The 18,904-nt window shown below is 37.3% G+C and overlaps 2 protein-coding genes across 3 annotated transcripts; one reads left to right on the top strand and one right to left on the bottom strand.

The window, feature by feature from the left end:
- Positions 1–12,845: 12,845 nt before the first annotated feature.
- On the top strand, positions 12,846–14,868 carry LOC117571251 (uncharacterized). 2 transcript variants are annotated; one of them, XR_007954931.1, is made up of 5 exons: positions 12,846–13,037; positions 13,098–13,175; positions 13,742–14,140; positions 14,338–14,502; positions 14,555–14,694. XR_007954931.1 is itself a non-coding variant. In XM_034253305.2 (5 exons), the coding sequence occupies exons 1-5, from the start codon at positions 12,964–12,966 to the stop codon at positions 14,806–14,808; spliced, it is 1,113 nt and encodes a 370-aa protein (XP_034109196.1). In that variant the 5' UTR covers positions 12,847–12,963; the 3' UTR covers positions 14,809–14,868. The 2 variants fall into 2 exon arrangements, 1 of the variants encoding a protein (XP_034109196.1); XM_034253305.2 differs by having other exon boundaries at positions 12,847–13,037; positions 14,195–14,502; positions 14,555–14,868.
- Positions 14,859–15,378, bottom strand: LOC117571252 (uncharacterized). The gene is made up of 3 exons (XM_034253307.2): positions 15,171–15,378; positions 15,034–15,114; positions 14,859–14,976 (listed from the first exon to the last, which is right to left on the bottom strand). Exons 1-3 carry the CDS (start codon positions 15,265–15,267, stop codon positions 14,948–14,950), a joined length of 207 nt encoding a protein of 68 aa, XP_034109198.1. The 5' UTR covers positions 15,268–15,378; the 3' UTR covers positions 14,859–14,947.
- Between the last annotated feature and the right edge of the window lie 3,526 nt (positions 15,379–18,904).

Genomic DNA, 18,904 nt, shown 5'->3' with positions numbered 1-18,904 from the left:
TTAAATTTTTAAAGTGACTGGGATAAATGAACCAAGGACTTGCGACCACATTGCAAAATGATTCGCTACATCTTTATTTACTGAGCTAAGCTTCAAACTATATTTTAGAATATAACTATACTATAAAAGGCGAATATTCTCCCATGAATTGAAATTCTGGCTTTAACCCTCTGAAAAATAATACAATACTTTAACTGGAAATAAGCACACATAGTGTAAATACTTATTTTAAACAGACCTTAGTGCATTTCAAAGTCGTAGTTCTTGCTGTACAGCTCCAGAGAGAATGGAAAGAGTGTGCTTAACTTTATGCAATGTTGCATAACACGTTACGGTTCTCGTTGCCACGGCTGCAGCTGGTGCAGAGTAACTGCTATTATTGCAGCAAACAGCAGCAGGAGCAGCAGTAGTGACAAGCATTGCGTATATAAGGATTAGGATTTGATTCTGTCCCCAGCTAAAGCGCAGCTCGCAACTGTGGCGGATTTTGGGGTATGCAACTGGCCTCAACACTTCACACAAGCAGCGCTCACAGCGAGTCTCTGGGCTCTAGGCAACTTCCTCATGTGATTCAGCTTTCTAGCCTTTGCCTTACTACCCTTCCTGCACCTGCACCTGCACGTCCGGCGCATCCAAATGCAGCGCCAGCAAACGTGCTGACGCCTAACAAAAGTAACCATTCTCTTCGAACATTTGCTGTCAAATCAAAATTTATTTGGCAGTACATTCGATTTTGGCAATTTGGGTGGAACACACAGCACAGCGCAGCCAGGAACAACAAAAAAATAGAGCACGTCAAAAACAGAGACGGAAGTGCCAAGCTCTACGTGATACGGTTTGGTGAGTTGGTCGAGAGCTGGCCGCTCTGAAAGACTGGCCCAGAAATTGAAAATAAAGTGAGCGGTTTGCTCTTGTGCGATTGTGAAACATTTCATGCAAATTGGAATCCAGCTTTAAACTGCAACAAAAATCAGAGAAGCTGTCGAAACTTTTTCACTTTTCCATTTACTAACTAAACTGAACTTCATTTTTGAGCTTTCTCGTTCCTCGTTTTGCATTTTTAAATTGCTTAATTTCTCTATCTTTGAAGTCATTAAATTCTTTGCATTTTTGGTGTCTGAAAACATTTTCGACTTTAAATTTGCCGAAAGTAGAAATGAAAGCAGCGAAAAGTGAAAACAAACGCAAATTACAAAAGCGCCAAACTAAATAAATTTTAGACGCATTCGAGCGGCAATGCAACAATTTTTAATTACCATTTAGGCGCTCGAACGAGCACAACATAAACCAGAGAACACACAACTGAGAACTGAGAACAGAGAAGCCAGTAGAGGAGGAAGACAAAAAAAAAAAAAAAAAATCCCAGAAAGAAAGAAATTTATACTGAAATCGCCCAAATCGCTGGCAGCGCTTTACAGGCCCATTCTGCCTCGATTTTGCTGCTGTATTTTTTAGGTATTAAAAAATTAAAAAGCGCACAAAAAAAAGTCTGAAGCAGACAGAAATAAAGGCAGGCACCAAATAAAAGACACAAAAAGCAAGTGAAAAAAAAACGCTGGGGAAATTAAGTCAATGTCCTGCGGGGTCAGTTGCGTTTGGATAAATGTAATTAACCTTTAGGATAAGCATTGAGTTGGGTCTTTGATAATGAACGGCGATGGAGAGTGTGAATTGCGGAACAGAGAAAGAAATGCTAGTAAGTGGCATTTAAAAGCCTTACTTCTACTTCAAAGTTTGAAGTTCAAACAGTTGGCATTCATAATACGTGGAAATAATAATACGTGTGGAAATATTCAAATTTTTCAAAGATTTTATTAGTTTTGTTTACAATCGCTTTGTAGGCTTTATAATATATCCACAGTTTAAATAGCAACAAAAAGTGTTTTATTCAATATTTTTGTATTACGATTTAATTAGTTTTTTAAGAATACAAATAAAAGTACTCGCAAAAATACAATACATACAATATACATACATATATCCAGAGTTAAGAAGAGAAGAAGTAATAAAAATAACTTTTTTCAATATTTTTGAATTACGATTTAATTAGTTTTATTTGCAATAAAATAGGCAAACGTTAATCATGTTTTCATTAAAGTGTCGAGTGTGCTCGACTGTAAGATACCCGCGGGTAGCGGGTATAAAAATAAAAATAATAATATATTCGAAAATATTCTTCAAAAATAACTTACAAGATTTTATTAGATTAGTTTGCAATCGCTTTATAGGCAAGTATAAATCAATATTTCAATAATGCTTCGAATGATATAATTTAGAGTCATATATAAAGAATAAAAATAAAAATACTTGTGAAAATATAATATAACAATATATGTGTAATTCTCTGACTGATGTCGCGTGCGACCATCTTTTAAGTAATGGTTATTCTTAAAGCTTTGCACTATTTTTAGAGTTAAGATTGATTTAGGAACTTGTTTTGTTTTACGATAAAATATATAAATTTCTTAATTTTTTGGTTTTGCGTACGAATTTGTTAATTTCCTCAATTATCAGACCAGAAAACAAAACAGAACAAAAATTCCAAAACCATTCTTAGCTCTAATTAAAGTACTAATCTAGAGCTATAAAAAAAATCCTTTTATTTTTTAATTGTTTCAGGTTATTTTTTTTACTGTAAAGATGGTCGCACGTGACATCCGTCAGAGAATTACTCATATGTCCAAAATTAAGTAATGAAAATAACTTTGTTCAATATTTTTGTATTAAGATTTAATTAGTTTTGTTTGCAATCGCTTAATAGGCAAACATTAATCATGGTTTCATTAATGCTTCGAATGGTGTAACTTTAAGTTACTAGGAGCACACATATTGAGATAGAATGAATGAATTTGCAAATGACTTGTGCTTAATCTGATGGGCGGGTCAGAGGCGGATCCTTTAGTACGTTCCGCAAGAGATATTCATCACCGTAAATAGACCGAACCACATCATTAGGGCAGCCGCCTTGCGAATTAATTACAATGAGGCGAAGGTGTAAAACTCGATGAAGAACAAGGAACATCATTGACAACCAACCAAGGCGGCTGCTGCCTCGCAATGGAAGCGTTGCTGTAATTACCTTTGGTTACACACACATACACACATACTTACACAATCTACACATTGTTATAGGAAACACACACACACACACACATATACACACATAATTAACTTGATAATGAGGACAAACTCGTAGTCGAAGCCGGACCCGGGCTAAGTTGTCGCAAAGGCGCAAAATGTATGTAATGGTGTGTTAGTTCTTGTAGATGTCGATGTTGTTGTTGTTGTTGTTGTAGCTTTAGCTGGAGATGTGCTGTGCGGTTAGCTGTGGGTACCGTCTCTGTTGCGCTTTGTTTGCCATGATAATTACTTCCGGTTCGCCAGCAAAATGACAGCCGGAATTCGTAATTGCTTTCAAGCGTTTGAGGCCTGCTCTCAGTTTGAACCCTTTGATTTGCAATTTACTGCCACACACAGAACACAAAAGCAAAAAAAAAAGAGGAAATAAAAACGAAGCCGAGACAAAATAACCCTAAAACCAAGTGGCTGGCTTTACCTTTGGTGTTCAATGTAACCGATTGCACAGGAGTTACAGTAAGTCTTACGCATTTGACCCAATTGTCGGGTAAGCCACATAGTAGCAAGGTGCGAAAAGCTCGGACACTATGCGACAAATTGCAATCGATTTTGCAGCCAGGTGAAAAACGCAACACAAAGACCGCAAGGAATACAAGTTGTTATTATGCAAATGCGGTGAGTGAAATTCCTGACTATCTTTCTGCACTGACTTTAAACTGGCAAATTGTGTTTACGATATCTACCAAACTGACTAAGATTATGAGCAAAACAAAGCATATAATCCAATCCAACAGGGTGCAGTGAACCATTTTAATAGTCTTTTAATTTCGCAAAAGTTGTTTGTATTATAATCTATATCTTGGGAGTTTTAGATTTGGTGGTTTTTATTTGTAATTTCAACGCGAGTTCTGTGAAACAATTGCCATCGAAAGAATTAATATTTAAGCAGTAAGTTGGATTGCAGTAAATGCTAATTAATAGCGGTTGGATGTCCTTGCTTTTTCCAGCGCACTGTGGAGATTTCGACTTGTTTTTCTTGCTGAAACTTATATCTCAAGTTCGAATAAGATATTTATATTTTTTGCAAGAGATTTACGAAACGTTGAAATATTAAATTTAGAAAGATACACTTTACATCTTCAACTAAAAAAAAAAATGAAATACATTTGTTAAATAGATCAATGCGGTTGATGGCGTGAATAAGTATTGGTTTAATATAATTATTATAAAGAATACGATTCTGAATTATGTCACTGGCCACAAAAACAAATTCTGCACGATTCCTCAATACCAACAGGATTTTTCCTAATGCCAACGAAGCAAGGCACGGATATGTAGAGCATCTATCGGTTACGAGTTGTAAGTTCATATTAACTCAGTTAGCACAACATTAAATACTTCAGATATACATTAATATTAACCTGAACTATAATATATGTTTAAAATTGAATGCTGAATACGGAACCTACGCGCTGATTTGTATTGACTTAGTTATGTCTTAAGATCTGCGATATTTAGTATTGTTAGTTATAGTTGCTATCGATAAACGTTCTCGATTGCGGAACCTAATTTTACACTTATTAGCAACTGGGCAATGAAGTGTGATTAGAATGTGAAATAGAGTTTAAAATATAGCAAGAAAGCCACTGTGAAATTATACCAAATTAATATACCAAAAATACTAAAATGAATCGATATAGTATTCAAAATATGCCAAATAGTACATAATACACCATATTAACAATCAAAGCAACTAAGAACCGACAGCAACAGCCGCCACCAAATTTATTACAAGTTATTGTTGTATGAGATGTAAGATGTACTCATAGCTTGCGGTTATGTATTACATACTATGCGAGATGACTATTTCAAATATAAAAAATTATATATGAGCATTAAAACTTTGTAAATTTTCAAAGTTTTGAAAAATATGTACATTTATGCCAATAAAAATAGGTCAAGATCTCCATAGTGCAGCACTCCAGCATTGGTTATATCATTCTAGATTCGTGAAGTTTTTCAACTGACAAATGATTGCCAGGGACCTTGGGAATTAGTATTCGTATTTGTAAGGTTCCGGCTTGAACTTTAAGGCGCAGCTGATAACTCTTTAACGTGGCTTAAATATTAATAGCATATTATGTATACGCCGCGTGCAGTTCAAGGCAATTCGACAGTCCCGCTGGGAATTTGATGGTCTTAAATTTATATAAAATATATGTAATATCCTACTGCATTTGGGGCCCATTTGAGGCGTTGGTTTAATATTTATAGCAAATCCCGAGGGTCAGTGGCTTTTGTGTCTATTTGGAAATTTAAGCACGCAAAAGGTTCGCATTTTAAATGACAAACTGACGTTATCTTGACGCCGAGTCAGAACGCAGGACGTATTACGCCAGGGAAAGGCTTTGAAGTACGAGTATTAGTGATTGTAATCTAAGCTATGCACAGCAATCGAACGGAGTGGAATGCCATTTCACAAGAGATACCAAGTGGCTATTAATTGATTTAACAGCCTTTTAAGTCTTTCCGAGCATGATGAACTAATTCGTTTGTTCGCCCAACTTTTGCAACACCTTCAAACACATCTCTCATCCACTCGAATATAGAAGTATAGAGAGAGTGTGCGTTTCAATTAATGCAGTCATGTATCTCCATGTGAAAGCAAAGCTCTTTCTTGTTTCTGGGCTGATTCCATAATTCTTTTTGACATTCTCTTTGACATAAACTACTTTTCGTGCTCGTATTTTTCCCGATGAAATTGTCGCACACATTTTTTGCAGTGCTTATTGCAAATTAATTACATCCTCTTTCATTTTCTATGTACACTCGATATCCCCATTGATTCATAAACATCGCCATGCACTTCACCCAGTTGCCAGCCTCCTTTTAGTCTTTATGTTTGTCAGTGCAGTTTGCTCAATTGCAATTACAGCAACAAGCCATATTGCTAGGTTGGCCAAAGGATTAGGCGTTTGGCTTTGGTTTCAGCTTGGGTTAGCTGACAGGTTTGCATATTTCATAGTAGCTACGCATAAGTGACACTTGTCAAAACACATTTTCCACACCTACCCCACACTCTGTTGTTGTTGTCCCATCGCTGTCAATCCTTTCCCCTCCGCTTTATCACACACATGGCCGAGAGCAAAAAAGCATATTTCAAGTGCGGCACTTCATGTGCGTCAAACAGAGAGCCGAGTGCACAATATGTGTGTGCACATGTAGTTATAGAGTTAGACAGAGACAGATGCAGACCTGGCATTTCAACTGTGCAAGAGAGAGAGAGGGTGCACTATCAAAAAGCGAAGCGAACAGAAAAAGTGCTCAAGTCGAAAGCCCTTGAGTTGTTTTGCAACATTTGAACACGTCAAGTTTTTAAGGTCAACATGTCGCTGCCAGGCAGAGGCAGGCAGGACGATAGAAGCAGGCAGAATGTAGCAGACTAAGCCCAGACTAAAATATTAGTTGCAACGGAGGAGCGTGTGCAGTTTTCCTCACTTATCCACTTGCACAATTTTGCCAGATTGCTGGATTAATATCGTTTATCAGTGGCCGAGTTCGGGGTCTCTCCCCATGCGTTTCAAATTTGCTGTTCGTAACTTAAAGCTCTCAGTTCAGCTGAGTTCAGCAGTTAGCATTTCAGTTTGAGTTGCACTCCAAGTACTTAGTTGAACCGAGTAATTCATTACAATTGCATTTTCGGCCACTGGAAAAGTTCAGCGCGCGGTTTCCAAATGTTCTTCAACAACTTTTCAGTAGCTGCATCGGGCTGCGTTTATCATGGACGTAGCTTTGGTGGGGTTATTAGAGAAAAGAGTTGAGGACTATTTACTTTTTCAGCCTTCTGTTGGATCTCTTATCTTAATTCATTTCACTATCGTTAGGGGAATCACTATTGTATTACCATTTCCCCTTTGCCTTTCGATTATTCAAACATGTCCTGTGAGCGGGGAGATTGTTTTTACACTTTAAGTATGTGTGTATGCGTGTCCTGTTGGTAGCAAACACTTTTTCGTATAATTTTCTCAAAAGAATGTTAGACAAACCGCTTTGTTGGCAACAATTTGGGTTAAAACTTAAGTGTTTTGCTTCGAGTTGCCGCATTGCCCTTTTTGTCATTTTCGCCAAAGTCTGGCTCTTAAATTCTTTGGCCCTGCAGTGCTTTGCCTCGCTAAAACCATCTAACTAGTTAGCCAGGGACGGATACGCGATGGTGAAAGGAGAAGGTTAAAAGCAGGGGCAAAAAATAACAACAAATTGCGTTGGGAAAGCTAAAGCTTTGCTGCTGTATTTAGTTGATTTTCTTTACTTTTGTTGTTTTTGTTGTTGTTGTGCTTTGTGCTTTCCACTCACATTCTCGAGCGAAAAAGATACACAAATTGTCCTTTGCTGCTTTGGCCTTTTGTGCTCCGAAAAATTGGTAAAATGTACTTTCACTTGTAGCTTGTCGTAACCCTCAAAATGAAAAGTATTTTAAAGAGAAAATCAGTTAAGCAGCTTTTCCTTAAAAAATAATTACCATGGATATTGCAGTTCACTCTATTTGTCTTTCATTTCTCACACCATTTTTAGCTCGCAAATAGTTTGCGCACATTCGTTTGTTTGGCATTTAGGACATTGTGTTCTGCTAATTTGATTGAAAGTTTGATCAAGTTTAGCCTAAAACTTGGATATGCCGCAATGCCGAGGCCACATCAAAGCGTGAAGAGCAACCAAAGTTGATCCAATTACATGCAACCAAACCTTTAACCCAGCCCATGCATACATACATACATATGTATATCCAAATGTTTAAGACTAACTAGTGCTTCCCCACTCTCGCTCTCTCTCTGGTTGTGACTCAGACCATAAGTAGATAAATTTGTTTGTTCACATTTGGGGCAGCTTTATTGGTATGTGCTGAGCGTAACTTAACTAATTTTAAAGTTTTTGAAATTAGATCTGCAAGTGTGCGTGTCTGTTTTGTGTGCGACTGTGTGTGTGTGTGTGACGTTAAGTTACCGAAAGTTTCGAGCACAACTGATTTGGCTTTCGCTTGGCATGAAATTAGTTGCAATTTTCGGCATCTGGGGAAAATTTCACCATTTGGATGCAGCCAGTACTGAGTGGAAAAGGAGGAAATTATCTACAGCAGCTTGCGGTTTCGAGTCATCATCGTCATCATCATCAGGAATGACACTTTCGAAGTTTAAAAGGATTTTAGAAGCAAGTGCAGTGCTTGCTAAATATTTTGTGAGCCCCTCCAAATTGATGCGTTTCTTGGTGAAATGTGCCCTAAATGCAATTCCAAAGTTTCAAATTTAATAATAATTTATCGTTTCGCGTTCCATTCCATTGTTTCTCTACCACAGACAAGAATGTGGCTTTCGGCAAATGCAACCCTGCGAAATTTATAACTTTCGAATGGGTTATCGATTATTGTTTAGTATCGCAAAAATTTATTTGACAACTTTCAGTTCTGATTGTTATTGAAAAAGCGAATTATGGTTATAATAGAGATTGAAGATGAATCGCTGCCGGTAGCCAAGCTTAACACGGGCATCCTGAATATCAACGGCAATTCGAACATATTAAAAATACAACGAAATCATGGAATCATCAACCTCAATGGCGACTCTGCGCACATTTATCTGGACGGAGGACTGGATAAACATTCTGAGGAACATGTGACTGCCAATGATTTGCTGTACCTGATCGTCGAAGTGGTTGAGCTGCTGATTATAATGCTGATATTTTATATAATATTTAGCAATGTCAACTTCTAGACGAGTCACTCAATTAAATGACCAATTTACAAACATACACATAATTTATATAGTAACATGTTTCTTATTGAACGGTGAATTAAGATAATTCAATGCAAAAATTTTCTATGTGTGATACATATTACATTTTCTTTATGTGCGAAAAAGCTCTTGCTATCAATATAGGTTAAAGCCTGTGATGATACATATGTATTATTATTTAGATTTAATGGTAGTTGTAAGTTCTAGCTTAGAGTATTTTTTGTTGCAGTGTATTTGAAGACTGCGTTAGATTTGTGAATAGATGCCAGCTTAATAGGTTCTACCTTTCAGGTTTTGCGATAATAGTTCAGAAAGTGAATGAATCAGTCACTCAGGTTAACTTTATATAGAAGATATAGGTAGCAAGCACATCAATGAAATGTTAACCAATAGTAAACCTTAAACAGCTCAGTTTCTCTAAAGTTTCTGTTACTTTTTATTGCCTTGAAAGTTCTCCTCGCAACTTCGACGAATTCTACACCAGATGCGGGATATTCGCCCGTTAACCAAGTTAACAAATCCACACCGCTTTTTTTACCCTTGTTTCAGAGTCTTGATTACACTTTGGTCGCTCATAAATTTGTATCAGGGCAAAAAATGTTTCAGGAAGTTGCCTTCTCGTTCAGAAATGGCCAATATAAAGGGAAAAGTTTTTTTTTTATTTCACCTGGGCGATTAAAAGTGAAACTTGAGCACTGCAATGTTTGAAAGTTCATATGCATAACTGAATAGAATGATGGGAGTCATAAAACTTTTAGTGTATTATCTACGTTTTATTAAATCTACATATTTATCCAAGATCTTAAAACTGATATAAACAAATGTACTAAGATCCCCATTTGGATTGAATTGAATGTACAATTTCTTTGTTGTCAATATGTGAAAACTGACAAATGCCAATTAATAAATTCAGAGTCCGTTTGAGCCTGGTTCCAGTGGGAGGAAATCGTTTTCTGATGAGCTTAGATTTGCATCATCAATGGGCATCGGTTTGTCATCCGACTGATCTGCGAGCTCCAAATGTGGGTTAAGCGTCAGTAAATCGTTCAAACATATTTCCTTTCCCATTACTTTATTTGCCTCTAGCCAAGTAACTGTAACAAAGCTATGTTCGACATTTTTGGACATGATAATTGCGGCGTGCACGCGGCCATCAGAGCGGGAAATGATAACCTTATCGCCGACAGAAATATGTTCCATAATACCGAAATAAAGTGATTAATTTGTATTAAAATAGATTAGTTTTGGGAATATGTATTTAAAGTTTGTGATGTGTGCTTCGTTGAATACTTAAATTCTTCATGTTTGCTTAAACTATGTGAGAAAAGGCAATATAAGCTTGATGTGATTTCAGGCTGGAGTCATATCTGTGTAGTGTGTTTTATGATAAAGGGTCGAGTGCATTAGTCAAAAAGCGGAGTTGGTGACAAATTGTTAAGACAGGTGCCTTAGTTAGCTATCATTTCCATTTCCCCCAGTTTCTCCTGCTGACTTTTGGACATTTATGTTCACATTGCTTAAACAACACACAATACAAGAAGTAAGCATCGCTTTCAGCTCGAAATCAGCTTCCTGCTCCTAACCATATCCGCAAAATACGGCCATGTGCCCAGACAAATTTTATAGCCAGCATTTTCAGGGTATCGCTTGGACGCGCTCGTAAATTCGTAGAAATCTCCGCCCAGTAGCTCGAGGTAAACTCTCTTGTGTGTCAGTAAGTGAGTGTGCGTGTGTGTGTGTGTGTGTGTGTGTGTAAGTTGCTTTTGATATATGGCCATTGCTACGTTACGGGTTTGTACTTTTCAAATTAGATTTAGGAACGGTCGCAGAGCCCGTGAAGCCATCGCTTTCGCCTTTACCCATTCAAAAGCAATGCGGTCACTGCTATAAAATGTGAGACGTATCCCCGAAAATGTTGCAATATTTACACAAGACAATTTAAAGCTGACGACCAGAGCGTTGTTGTCGGGTACGTGAGGGATATAATCGAAATATGTAATTCGCTGACTTGGCCCCAGTCTAGACGTGATGATGTATCTTCGATAGAATTACAATTGCCGCCTGATGCTCAGGCTTCCATTTAATTAAGGCAAAAATCAACTGACGATTAAATAAAGTTCACGCATCGAGGGATCAAACAACATGTGTCTCAAGTTTAAACTGCGCCTCGGGCCATGGCTAAAACACACACAAACAAACACACACCTGCTAAATCTCACAAACACACTCATACGCCCACGAGCAAATACACACAAAGTCAGTCAGGTGTAAAAACTAATTTACACACATTCTATAAGGGCACAATGGGAACGTTGAACTATGCAAGCCAAACCACAAAACACTTTGGGTCCTAGGACTACAAGCCCAAGCCATTTAAGGACGGGGCCATAAATGCAGATGAATGCTTCAAAAGTTTTCTATGTGGGTGAATGGCCTTCTCCTTTTGCTTTGAGCGCTTTAAACTCAAAAAGATGTAACGACTAAATGGAAAATCGAAGAAAGACACGATAAGCAAATTATAATGTAAATAAAAATACATACATATGCTGAAGTTGTTCGTTAAGCATATAATACAACACAATTTTTGATTTTACTTTATTTTAAATAAAATATTATTATAATATTATTATTTTGGAATATTTTAAAATTAATACCGCACTATTTTGCTTTTATTCAAATTGGGGAGCGACACCTTTTCACCTCCCCATATTCGCTGTTCTAGCCACAGTTTGTGATGCATGCACAAAAATGCACCTTGTCTAAATAAGGAATTTAATATTCACACAAAAATCTCCCTTTGCAACCGTTTAAGAATGTGTGCCTATGTAGGCATATTTGTAATTTCAGTTATTGGGTCATCATGCTGACAATGGGCAGCAGCCGCATAATCATCGTCAATATCACGAGAGCCCATAAATCTCATGGCTGCAGCAATCAGAATCGGCATCAGAATCAACGACAGAGACAGGGAGAGTAATAGTAACAAACGCAGAAGCCAGTGCCAACTTGTCAGTTTGCGCTTGCTAGGCTGAAGGGAAGTGGAAGGCTGGCAATAGATAGCAATAGTGGAAATAGCGAGTGGCGTCAAGGGCGCCATAAATGAGAATTTCCGACTCATTTCCGTTGTTTGTGTGTGGTTCATTTGTGGCGCATAATGAGCACTGAAAGGGGAGAAAGGAAAGGAGGTGGCAGAGAGAGAGAAAGAACAGGGACACACAAAAAAAGAAAGAGAGAAACCAGAACAGGCTGACAATGTAGGTTATGCGAGTAAACACGTATCGATTTTCATTTAAAGCGCCAACTTTGCCGTGATTCTCCTAATGGCATTTACCCTGACAAATATTACAAAATTTATGGTCAACGGCCACATTGTGTGTAACCGTGTGTGTGTGGGAGAACTGCAATTGTCATGAGAGCAGCCACAACTTGACCTTTAACCCAACTGCAGTATGCTTCCATCTGCCATCTGGCATCTGGTAGTTGGCATTCGCCATTTGTCAGCATTAGCACAATTAGAGCCTCAATTGAGTCAAGGGCATTTCATAAATTAAAACCTCAGAAGTGTGTGCGACCGACCAATGGCAATGGCCATCGCAGGGTTATGCTTTATATTGATTATCACCAACCCGCAGCCGTAGATGTGGCAAATACAATTCAATTAAATGCATTTCAAGCTGTTTGAGAAGTACAATTTATTGCTTGTATCACAACCCGCAGGCGCAACAAATTCCCAGAAAAATTGCTCGTAAATTTTGCAGTTGATACGATAAGCGCGAAACATGTTGATACAACCAACAACCAGCCAAATAATAAATGTCCCCTAAATGGGGAATCAAACATGAGGAAAAAGCTGCATCTTCGAAGATTTGTGCGAATCTAGGGGGCTGGCAATGAATCACTATGTAATGTGTTGGTAATTCTCCCAAGAAGAATCAAAGTTACCTTTGATGTGGTACTCAATTCTCGAATAATAGTTTTAATGTATTGTACTAAATTTACAAAAAAAAAAACATAAACAACACACAGTACTCGACACAATTAAACATTTTTGAACATTAATCACCTCTACATTTAGGATCACACAGTGTATTTAATTAAAATGGCAAGAAACGTTTTTCTCGATAAGGAAACAAAGTTACGACAAAGTCGTCTCTTGCCGGAAATGGCGTCGAGGTACCTACATGTTTTTTTTTTTTTTTGTGTGCCTTAAAATTAAAAAAATGTATTCGACAGCACTTCCAAATGTTCCACAGAGTTGCTTTGCGAATTTAACTCGGAGTGGAGCCAAAGCTCAGACATTACGATACCCCGGTAAGTGAAAGTTAATAGTTATATTAAGTCATTTTTATTCATATAAGGCTAATTGAAAACAATTTTTAAAGACTTTGATAGAATAAATTGAATTCGAATATCGCACATCTCAATTAAGAAGTTAGTGCTGGAAAGCATGTCGAATAATTTATTGATACTGCTCGTTTAGCATTCTCAATTCTAGTTTACATTTAGAGGTGGAGATCTATGAATAGTGGGCGGCATCGATATTCGACGATAGTCAATTTTGTGCAATCGCTGCTCTCCATCAATAGTGTGGATAGTGCCATCGATTGTTCTCCACATCTACTTCGAGTCTCAAGTTGAGACTCTCGACGGTTTAAAGTTAATCAATCGGGTCGAAAAAAATGAAGCTGATATCTGACAGCAACAAGGCGATTTTAAAAATCAATCAAATTTTCATTTTTTAGACAGCGTTTTTATACATTTACGGTTTTAATAAAAACATATACCTGATAATAAAATATCAGTCTTAGTTATGAATGTTGATTTAACTCTACAACATTTAACTTAACTTTATCTACAACCTTTTAAAATTCTTGCAGTACACCAACTCTGATCTTGGACTACGTGCAGTTTTTGGCTGCTCGCACCATACAACGACATTGGCGAGGGTTTTCCAGTCGCAAATCTGAAGTCGACACTAAGAAGGCAGCGATTACCATACAACGTTGGTGGCGTGGATATCAAGTGCGTGGCAAATACATGCTGATTATGGAACGTATGTTGCAGGATAGGCTGATGGACATGTACAACAATGCAGCCACCAAAATCCAGGCACTCTTCCGAGGTTGGTGGTCTCGACAAGCAGTGCACGACTTGAGCGCTCTGAAGAGGATTCAGAGATGTGCTGCGCAGGATCTGCTCAATTGCGTGGCCTATAAGCTGCATCATCTGCTTCGCACTCATTCTATTCCCGGCGTTTACTCGCTGCGGGATTCAAAGTTAGTTGCATTCTATGTGATCCTATTGATCTCTAATTCAATTTTATGTTTTAGCTGTCTGTCGCGCGTTGAGAAACTTTTGTCCACAATGACATTTCGTTTTTACAATGCTCGTGTTCATAATGTCTTAATGAAACGTGAAGTAAATTTTAAAAACTTTAGGCGGAATTTCACAAAAAATTCTAATTATACCACAGTTCCATATACCGGACCCAACGACAGGGTGACTTGTAAGCCCCATTGTGAGGATTTTCTGAGCAAGACCATTAATACGGATAAGCTAATGTACAAAATTATCGCCGCTTACGATGATGCTCAGCGTGATTTGACAGCAAAAAAAACGCAATATAACTTAGCTGAAAGTGAGCATGGACAGTTAATTGCTGAATACTTTTTATATTTATCATTTTGCAGGGAAGCGGCGAAAGCATATAGATAAGATCCTCGAACAGAAGGAGAGACGCAAGTGTAGCTTCTGTGTCGATGTTGTTGCCAGTATGCGGCGCTGGAAGATCTGGGACTCTGAGAAATTGACCATATCGAAGGATGTATTTCGAAATCTCGGCAACTTGGAGAGTTTTCTCAATGAAGCCAAAGATATTGTGGATGATTTTCAGGGACGATGTCATTGCAAAATTATGCTTCACGATGTGCAAGAATGTCATTAATTAATTTTGGCTTATTATATAATGCATTGGAATAAATAAATAAAGCACTCTTCTATTCAACTTTACGTTCTTAATTTATTTCCACAATACGTATTAACAATTTGAATCAATTTACATTTTCGATGCTCTCGCTCTCGTTCTATGAGAACACAGCTCTAAAGCAATCCACTATAATGGGTAATAATAAATTGATCAATTCATTTATTAATTGAAGTTTTTCCTTACCGAATATATTGCCAAAGAAGCGCAGTAATACGGTAACAAAGGAGGGTCTATTCGGATCAATATACCTATCCGTCAGCTCGTCTAAGAAACAAAGAATATAAATAAATCTGAAACTAATGAATCCATTCAAAACTCACCTAAATGCTCGCAATCTAAGCGCTCATTGTTGAGATTAAGAGTGTTCGATCCTCCCCATATATCATTCTCAGTTGGATTTCCCAATTCAGAATCCATTTCAACGTTTATATAAATAATGCACTATAAATTTCAATCTGAAATTAATATGAAAAACAAAAATAAATATTTCTTCTCAAAACTAAATCTTTTTGTCTTCTGTTAGACAAACTACTGACATTGTTTTAACTAAAAAGTGAATGATGCCCGAAGCAAAGACTCCTGTGTGTTTTCAAGCATTTCACAGAAATAGTTAACGTTTCTAAGACCTTCTGAGAGAGAATAAGCAAAAACGTCAACAGAATGCAGACTGAACAGGACATGCTTTTAATTAGACACCGAAAAGCTTGGCATGTATTCGGTCTGGGACAAAATGAAAAGGCGCTCAGCTGGAGATTCAACTAATTGTAGTAGGTTGTATGTCCCCAGCCTGGGTCTAAGCCCTAAGCCTGTTGGCTCCGAGGAGTCAAAACATCATCGTTAGTCTCCTCATACATTCTTGGCTCAAATATGCAATTACCAAGTGACGAATAATATGTTTTTGTCAGAGGACAAATACATATACAAGAGTATATAGATATTTATTTTTCTTTATTTGTATGGACGCTGGCTCTCTTTCTGTGACGTCAAAAATTAGCCAGATATATAATTCAGGTTTTTGGTGCCACAGAGCGGATAAAAAAATAAACAAAATTGCAACATTTTTGCGGCTAATGGTGAGAATATTATTCGCTTTCTGGACATCACCATCACCATGGGCAACGTCTTTTATCATTAGGTTAATTGCTTATGTACATACATTTTGCGGGTAACTGACTTTTGCGTATAATCAAAGCCGTGTTGACATTGGCGTCTACTCAGTTCGCTCATAACGAGGAACGTAACTTTTGGGCCAATTAATTTGTGACAAGGTTTCTTTTGCATCGTGTGTTTGTGACATATTTTTCGTGTCTCTTATTTAATTTTGTTCGGTTATGACCATAAACACACAAAATCAAATGTCACCGACAGAATAATAATTTGATACCCGAAATGTTATTAGCAAATCAAGTTACAGTAGCATGAATAGTAATTGCAAATACTCGTAGTTAGTCGAAGACTTTTAAATGCACAGGCGGAGTACAATGTTAATTCAAAATAAGCTCTGGAAACCTCTGGAGTGTCTTTACCTTACTTGGAACACAGGTGCATATCATGGTTTAGTTGTAAATTTATGACCGTGTGAACAATAAATTAAAAACTTTTATTTCGCAGTACTGTTGGAAATATAATGTGCTTAACTCGAATGTTTTTGGGCCGTGTACATTTACCGTATGCTATTTATAGTCTGACTGTGCTGTTGACAAGTTCTAAGTCAAGGTTCTGCAGTCAAGCAAATTAATTGAAAAGTTTTAAATTTCAGAAGTGGCGGGCATATTTAAGGCAATTACACTTGCCGTTAACAAACCAGGACAACAAGGCACAATGGCGGCCATTTTCGCACACACGCCGGAAGACATTAACACACAAATGGCAGACAATGCGTTCTCTGAAACATTTTCTCTCGCTCTCTACCCTCGCTCTGGTCACCTCCCCTGCATTTGTGGGCTGTTATCATTAAGTTAATTATATGTTTGCGGGTGCCAAGAGGTAATTACAGCTCGGATTTCGGGCTTTTCAGATGTCGATGATGATGTCCACGAATGACTTGGGGTCGGCCATAGTCAAGTTGTAATTAATTTGAAAGCAAACATTGCAAAGCGCCCTCTGATGTGGTTTGGTTTCCTCATTCGACTTTATGGTTTTCCACTGTAAATCTCAAATATACAACACATACAAACATACACACATAAAATGGAAGAGTGCTAGTTTCTCCTTTGAAAAGTTATTAGAGATACCCGGCAGATGGACCTGGCAACAGGCCAAAATTATTCCTTATCATACTGCAGATGTTTATAAATTATTCAGAGCTGGCTCTTAAACTCTTCTCTGAAACTGTCAAAAAATTGTCTTTAGCCAACAGTTTGCCTGGTCGGTTGAGTCTTTAGGCGGGTTTTTGGCCAAACTAAGTGCTAACTTTACTCTTAGCACATTTAATTAAAAAGCGTAAAAAATGCTAGTTGAACAATCCATTAAAACTGACCAAATGAGTTTGATGCAACTTTTCATCTAATTTTTGTAACGTTGCGGAATTTCGTTCATGCCATTTTTCGTCTCTCGTTTTTGTTTCTTTTCTTTTTTTTTTTTGTAAATTGTTTGCAAATCTGCTTGAGATTTTCCAGAGTTGGCAAAGCTTTTTGAAACTTTATTTTTTTTTGCTCTTTTACTGCCAAATGTTCGGGATTTTCGTGTTTTTATTTGAATAGTTTGACGAAAGTTTTTAATAAGCTTAAGTTAATTTTTTCTGTTTCTCTCATCAATAGGGGTATAATAACTTGGATGTGAACGAGAATACTCGAAATGTGCCACATATGTGTGTCAAAGTAAAAGTAAAATAGTGTTTTCGTCTATATATGTATATATATAGATGTTTTTGCATAACAAACGAGCTTATTGTTGTTAGTCTCTTTTGCATCTGGCTTTGAATAATTAAGTATACGCAAAGCAAAGCTTAAAGGCTCACCAAATAATTCATAGTTGGACAGAGGATGACTTTAATTTGCATCTTCTGCCTGGACGAAGAATTTGACAGACGAACCTATGCGTAGATTTATGTACCGGTCATGTCGATTACTGAGCCATAAATCTTTGCCATTTGGCTGCGGTCAGCAACAGCAATAGCAACAGCATCTGCTGGAGCCGAAACTCAACTAAGACATACATATGTTGGTCAGTTGGTCACTCGGTTGCTTCGCTGAACTGTAATCTGGTTTGGATTCGCATTATGTTCTCATGGCCGCATTTTGTTGTGTTAACCTAAAATGTATCTTTCGTTGACATCGGACTTAACGCTTCTGGCCTTCGCCTGGGCATTTCTGATGCCATTATTACACCATTAACGGCTTAACTCATTTTAAATGTGACGTTCACTGAGCGAAATATAAATATGAAAAACAACTTAAAGCAAGCTAAATAAAAGGGAAGAAAAAAACTCATGCCTTGACTCCTAATTCAGAAAGTTTTTCGCTCGCTGAACTTTAACCTGCCGCAGGTGTTAAAAATGATTTGCAAAATGTAAAAGTTTTTGTTATAAATTCAGCACTGAAAATGTCAAAGAACTTAAAATTGCTCAAGTTTATTGTAGTGAAATATGCGCAAAGTTGAATAAATTTGCGAATCGCAAAGCAAATAAATTCTCATGTAACTATATGCTTCTACTTACACTTCAGGTTCTCTCTCCTATGGTATTGTGTTGTATTGGGTTTCGTTTCATTGCCACCTGCTGCTGATATTGCATTTCTGCAAATTGCAATATAAACATAATGGAATTCAAACAAACTTGGCAAGTGCACAGCAATTGCAGCTAAGTAATAGAAATGAACGACGTTTTGTATGAAATCCAAAAATAAAGATTACCATGCAAAAACCCCTTGAGAACATATTCTGCAAAATGTAAATGAAAACCACTTTAGGACTTAAGCTGTTCATAAAAACAGCTTCAAAGCAATAAATATGCTGCCTACGCAACGATGAAGTCTAATGTCAAAAATAGAAAGATACTTGAGTAATTACGAGTAGGTAAGAGTGAGGTTTTCCCTTTGAATGCTAAAAAATGTCA

The sequence above is a fragment of the Drosophila albomicans genome, chromosome 3 (genome assembly GCF_009650485.2).
Source record: "Drosophila albomicans strain 15112-1751.03 chromosome 3, ASM965048v2, whole genome shotgun sequence".
NCBI classification, from domain to species: Eukaryota; Metazoa; Arthropoda; class Insecta; order Diptera; family Drosophilidae; genus Drosophila; species Drosophila albomicans.
This window is presented reverse-complemented; position numbering and strand designations above follow the sequence as displayed.